Source organism: Asparagus officinalis, chromosome 1 (genome assembly GCF_001876935.1).
Source record: "Asparagus officinalis chromosome 1, Aspof.V1, whole genome shotgun sequence".
In the NCBI taxonomy this organism is placed as follows: domain Eukaryota; kingdom Viridiplantae; phylum Streptophyta; class Magnoliopsida; order Asparagales; family Asparagaceae; genus Asparagus; species Asparagus officinalis.
The window spans coordinates 128981323-128987861 of record NC_033794.1 but is presented as its reverse complement, the minus strand read 5'-3'; the positions used below and the strand labels follow the sequence as shown (position 1 = coordinate 128987861).

At 34.4% G+C, this 6539-nt stretch overlaps 2 protein-coding genes across 2 annotated transcripts in view; one reads left to right on the top strand and one right to left on the bottom strand.

The window, feature by feature from the left end:
• The window catches only part of LOC109845577, a 5858-nt gene extending 4806 nt beyond the window's left edge, over positions 1-1052 (bottom strand). Inside the window, exon 1 of the mRNA XM_020414876.1 lies at positions 801-1052. Coding sequence (XP_020270465.1) covers positions 801-901 — 101 coding nt within the window. The 5' untranslated portion in view covers positions 902-1052. The remainder of the gene's footprint in view (positions 1-800) is intronic.
• LOC109845501 (vacuolar protein sorting-associated protein 22 homolog 1) overlaps positions 1832-6539 on the top strand; it is a 5398-nt gene continuing 690 nt past the window's right edge. Inside the window, exons 1-8 of the mRNA XM_020414776.1 lie at positions 1832-2029; positions 2114-2180; positions 2260-2370; positions 3214-3349; positions 4564-4611; positions 4752-4858; positions 5036-5143; positions 6240-6329. Coding sequence (XP_020270365.1) covers positions 2130-2180; positions 2260-2370; positions 3214-3349; positions 4564-4611; positions 4752-4858; positions 5036-5143; positions 6240-6329 — 651 coding nt within the window. The 5' untranslated portion in view covers positions 1832-2029; positions 2114-2129. The remainder of the gene's footprint in view (positions 2030-2113; positions 2181-2259; positions 2371-3213; positions 3350-4563; positions 4612-4751; positions 4859-5035; positions 5144-6239; positions 6330-6539) is intronic.

Sequence of the window (6539 nt, the reverse complement as noted above, 5' to 3'; positions counted from 1 at the left end):
AGTCCGGATTCTATCTATTTACAACTGGTTCTTTCCCTGTCTGGTGAGGCAAACCTGGGTCTCGAGGTAACTATAAGGACTAAGCCAACTATTTACCAAGAATATATAAAGAACCAGAGGAAATTATCCATCTTTTTTATTTCCACAGCATAAGAGATAAAATATTCAGAATTGAGTATAATCCCATAATTAAAATGTTTTCACTTCAACTACAGGACACATTTTATTTCTCTTCCATCTTTTTTATTTCCACTATATATGTATGGATTTGGCACAGAAACCATATCAGTGCAAGATTAACATAAAACTTGGATTTTATTTTTAAAATCATATTATTTCCCTTCCTCAACTATAGATAGTATCTAATGGCTTGAGCTACTATATTATCAATATTATACAAAATATGGGTATTATCAATTATTATAATACAAAATATGGGTATTATCAATTATTATAATTAGAATTCAAGACACATCATTTAGGTAACCCACGTGTACTACATCTCATACAAGGGTACAAATTTCCAAATTTAAAATCCAAATTCCAAATTCCAAATTCAGATTGATAGTATCCGCATTTTGGATATTATTAATAGTAGCCCAGCTCAACTCGTATAAAATAGCATTTATTTAGAAAAGTTATACACGCATCTAACGAGCAAAACCAAACGTTTGGGGCTTTTGTCTCAAGAAAACCCAGGAAGGCAATAAATCAAACACTTGGAGCTCAATAACAGAAAAGAGAGCTATTTCCCCTTTTTTCTTGAAATGGGCATAGAATGAGGAATAGAAAGTTGATACCTGAACGCTGAGAGAGGAGATGGACGCTGAGGTTTGATGGGGAATGAGGAAATTTGGGAGGCAGCAGACCCAGAAAGCAAAGAGGAGGAGGAGGAGCTCATTTCTCTTTTGATGGGAGCTGCAAGCTATTCCCTTTCCCCCTCTATTATTTTGATTTTTTTTAATTTTTTAAGTTTTGGGAATTTTTAGAGGTTTTGCGGGATTTTTGTGGGAGATGCGTGCATATTCTAGACCTTATCCAATGATAATAAGAGGAATAGTTTTCTTTTTCTATTGCTGTGAAGAGGCAGAGAATTTGGTTGGAGGAGAGCATTTATTTTCATAACTTTCCTCTAAACTTTAAAAGTTAGAGATAAGTCCCTTAAGCTTTGCAGAGTGCCACAAAAGATACCTAAACCTTTGAAAAGTTTCACAAACAGAAATAATGTTCCTTTTTAAAAAAAATAAAGATAACTCTCCCCTTTAAAGAGCATGCTTAATTCTGGATTATAGTCCATTTAGTTTATAATCCACTTGTGGATTTTAACCTTGTGGATTATAACCCAAATAAATTATAATCCAGAGGAAAACTTCACACGGTTTACAAATTAGTGGATTATAATCCATTGTTGTTGTCTAATTGACTAAAAAAGATGTGACTGAAGTTTTAATAGAGTTTCGGTGGTGAGTTAATAAACGCGACTTGAAACTTATAAAATCATGAGGATATAAATTATCTTTTATTTTATCAATTTTTATGGAACAATTTACCAAAAAATAACCTACGACAGCTCATCTTATTTTTCGATAGATTGTAAAAAAAAACAGGTAACTTGTCAAACATATATAATTCAGCTTTTTGCTTTGTTGTACTTCAGATAGACCATTTATCCACCATGATCTAAGTAAAACCGTAAAAAATAAACTCCCTCATAATTTTTCTATTTCTCTTTACCTCTTCTTCACAAACCTTAACACATACTTTGCAGATGGGACTTACTCAAAAAGTGCAGGGTGCCTTATGAAACTCGACGGGGTTTGTCTAAATTTTCAAATTTCAGGGTTTTGTTACAAGTCATCCGAAAGTTCAGGGGTTTCGCTAAAAAACATTTTCTCTCTCTGTACCGCCCTCAATTTTCTTTCTTCTTCCATCGATCGAACCGAAAACCCCAACTTTGATCTCTGCACCGCCGTTGTCACCTATCGCCACCTAGATCACAACCTCTCTCGCCGCCGAAGACCGAGATCTGGTAAGAATTTCCATCTAACGATCTTTTCAGATGTTCTAGGGTTTAGAATTTGAGTTATTTTTGAAAGATTTCTTCTTTTTGAAGGTGTCGATAGAGAATCATGAGGAGACGGCCTGGAATCGCTGGCTTGCAGAATGCGGCTGCAGCTAGGGTTAGGGTTTAACTTCTGCGGTTTTTTTTATTTTATATATTTTGTTGATTGCTTCTTTGGTCTTAATGTTTATGTATAGGATCAATATCGACTGATTGGAGAAAATGTTGCCAAGGTCAGAACAGATCTCATGAATCAACAGCTTGCTACTTTTCGATCTCAGTTGGAAGAATTTGCTCGAAAACACAAGGTGATTTTTTTTATTTCCTCTGCTTTCTTATGAATATTAGGGTTCTTGATTGTGTCTTTTTCCTGCTAGTTAATTGTGCATTTGGTTGTGTAAGAGGCCTGTCATGGCTCACCTCTAAAAGCTAGCTGCTAGTTAAATCAATAATTGACGCCTTATTTAGCCATTGTAGGACCAAATGAACCGTGACATACCGCCGCACTTTTGCAGTCCAGGCTCCAATGCAAGATTGATTTGCATTAGTTTAGTCAAACATTGCAAGTCATCCCTTTGTTTTTGCACTAGATAGTCTTGGGAGAAGTGATAATACTGGCATTACCACCCTTTGCCACTGGGAAGGCGAGGCTTCAGAGACCTAGAAGAATTCATCCCCAAGATTTTTCTATTAGAGAAAGGGAACCAAAGCCCTTATAAATATAAACCCAAAATTGATTTACCATTTAGTCAATGTGGGACCCCAACACTATCATCTTTTGTCTAGTGAAGATTATTGTTCTTGATTGCGCATTTGATTGTTTGTGCATAGTTCTCACTTCTCGCAACTGGCTTAAATATCTAAAAGGGGGAATAAGCGTGCAAATATATGTAAAGGAACAAAATATTGAAATAGAGAAGGTGAAAAAAAGGGAACCAGCTATGATGGAAAACCAAATTGGGAAAATTTTTAAATTTTTTTACAGCTTTTGTATGATTGTATGAAGTAGATATTTTCCCCAACATAGCGATCATATACCTCAATCCTATTCAACAATTTCCTGTACATGAATGCCCAAGTGGTTAACTATTAATCGTTATTATGTTGAAATTTCTTCTTCACGTTAAATTAAATAGTTTATTTTGTTGCAGAATGACATTCGTAAAAACCCTACTTTCAGATCACAGTTTCACGAGATGTGTGCTAAAGTTGGAGTGGATCCTCTAGCTTCTAACAAAGGATTTTGGGCTGAGCTACTGGGGATTGGTGATTTCTATTATGAACTAGGTCTGTATTCATATCTATCTTTATATTATAAATTCTCATCAGATTAATCTTCTAGATCATGAGCTTAGTTTTAATCACAAGTTCATTGTTCATGGTCTTGCTTCTATAAATCTTGGGAAATTCTGTCCAAACTGAATATGCATAGGAATAATTATTTTCAGTTTTCCATATGCTCAGAAATCAGTAAAATTGTGCATTACTATTTGAATATTTTATTATTAAACTTCTGTTAACCGATTCTGTTATTTCTTTTCCTAAAGGTGTTTATAACTGTCGTGAATTTCTGTTATGTTAATTACATAACTCGTTCTGGGGGAATAATCATGAAGCTGTAAAAAACAGTCTTGGATGGGCATGACAATTTGTAATTGGTAAATGGTGATGTAGTTCAGATAGATTTGTCTCTCTTTGAGTGCAAATGCACATGAAGGTTTTTGATTTACTTCTAAGTTTTGTTTTATTACTCGCCGTCACCGCTGCTGTTTTATTTCTATTTTTCTTTAATTATTATTCTTGCTGCTATTTTTTAAAATTTTAATTCCACGGGATATACCTTGGACAATCCAGTTCACCCCTTGACAGGTCTCAATGGTCTATATTTGGTTTCTGTTCCACTTTCTTGTGCCTTTCTGGGGTATTACTTTCAGCATGATAAAGCTATGCTTCTAGTCTAAAATGAGGCCACACATCAAAATCATAACTTCTAATGAAATCCATAGCTTGAATTGCTGTAGCTTTAATTGCTGAACATTTCACCTGAATTTTTTAGAAGTAGTTGCTTATATGTTTATTCTTTATTGTATGAATATGCAATCTGTCCAGATAGAGCATGAAAATAATTCTCCAGCTAATTTGTCTTAGTTATTATCTGCTATTCTGCTACACCTTTTCTTCACTATTTGCAATTTGTTCAATAGTCTAGTTCACTGTGAGTGCCATCATACTAAGCAGTAACACTTCTTATGATCATGATGCTAGTCGTAGACTTGTAGCTTTGAATCCTGATTATGCCAGGATATCCATTTCTCCTAAAAAGAATTCCTGTTCAATTCTAATCAGAACTTCAACTTCATCTATAGTGATTATATTTTATCATGCCATATGACCATGCAAACCAGTGAATTGGAATGCATCTTTGCTAATGGTTGATGCTGGTTATTTTTTGCTTACATCCAATTAGTTGTTAAATTATACGACCTGATTTTTTTGAGCAGGTGTTCAGATTGTTGACATTTGTTTGGTAACTAGAACGCATAATGGAGGTTTAATCAACTTGCAGGAGCTTTGCAGAGATTGTTGACATTTGTTTGGTAACTAGAACGCATAATGGAGGTTTAATCAACTTGCAGGAGCTTTGCAGTCTCCTGTGTCAGAGGAGAAAAACTGCTAACGCATAATGGAGGTTTAATCAACTTGCAGGAGCTTTGCAGTCTCCTGTGTCAGAGGAGAAAAACTGCTCGAGAATCAGTGTCTGAAGATGATTGCCTGCGTGCAATAAATAAACTGAAGGTAACTTGACGAAAACTTAATGTTCCAGTAATTAGAGAGTTTCTATACTTGTTGTCTTTTTAAGCTTCAATGTTAACATGTCATTTATGAGAAGTTTGTCGCTATGTCGATTAAGTTTCTGCGAACATGCCTCCATATATCTCTTAGTTATTCGATGCTTATTATGTGAAATTCCAGGTGTTGGGTAGTGGTTTTGAAGTGATCTCTGTTGGTAAAAAGAAGCTTGTCCGATCAGTGCCCACCGAGTTGAATAAAGACCATAACGAAATTCTTGAATTGGCCCAGGTTTGTTGCAATATATTTAGCAAGACTTGTCACATATAGATCTATTTATTCATTTTATATAAGGTTAATAAGAGAAAATCAATTGTGTTAGCTTACTTTTTTGTACTTGTTTTCTATCATAAAAGCAGCCATTTGGGAATTATCAAAGTTTCTTATGTATTGTTTTTCTCTTTTTCATGTTTGTGTATCTAAGGTTGGTAATTGGTTGTAACTTTTATAGAATAACTTTGGTTTAACATTCTTTTGTTTCTAAAATCTATGATAAAACTGTTGGGTTCTTTGCAATGACAGTGATCTAAGGCATAAGCAAAAGAGAAGCCTTTCTAGGTCTAGGGAGAATCTTGGATATAAGTTAAAGTTTAATCAGAATTCAAAAACTTTATGTTTGTTGACATTTATTATTTCTCCCTAACATAATACTATAAGATCATATTTTTTTACTTAATATATCAGGTGCCCTTTTGATCAGTTATCATTATTCAATATCAGTATGTATTTTACTCATTACAAGCTAATGTTGGTGGTATTGATTGGTTTATCTTGTATCTGCTTAATATTTGCTTAAAATCTGATATGATGCGATCACTGATTCTTCAGAATTTGGTTTTAATCCAAGTCTAGTGATACAGGACCCAAAAGGTTAGATCTCAATCTGTTGCTTAGAAAGTAAAGGACTGTCTGGAGTAGCTTACACCCCGGAATGGAAAAAACAAGATATAAGAAAAAATAAGCATGAAGGCAGAATATGGTTTTTAACCATGGTCAACATTTTCTTTCTCCAATTTATATTAGGCAAGTAGCTTTGACTTCTAAATCCTATCAGGCTTCTCCATTTTATAAATCGCCAGTAAGTCAAATGCCACATTCTTCAGCGTATCAGCCTTCTTCTCAACCTTTCTTGAACTAGTAAAGCAAGGGAGATGATAGATTATAATGTTAGCTACAACTTTTCTATTGGCTCGGACCTAACTTACCTGAATGACCATAGGCTTTTATGAGATTTTTTTGTCTCAATTAGTAAGCCGTATCTATGTTTGTCAACCTGTATTTTCACTTGTATCTTTGTTATTGTTGATGATTTTGCCATGTTATGCAGGCCCATGGTTATGTGCTGGTAGAAGAGGTTGAGAAGAGGTTTTCATGGTCGTCTGGTCGTGCTATTGATGCTCTCGAGACTCTTTTGGAAGTAAATGCAATTTCCTTGGTGTTTTGTTTATTGAGTTCTTCTCATATTAGACCCTAACTCCTTATATCTTGATATTAGGTGTCCAAATTTTCATATTTTAATTTACACTCTTAAATCCTTTTAGTTGTATTAAGTTACAACCCCTATTTAAATTCCATCTAAATTTGAGACTTTAATTGTAAATAGAGAGGTTGCGGTAAGCGGTACTCA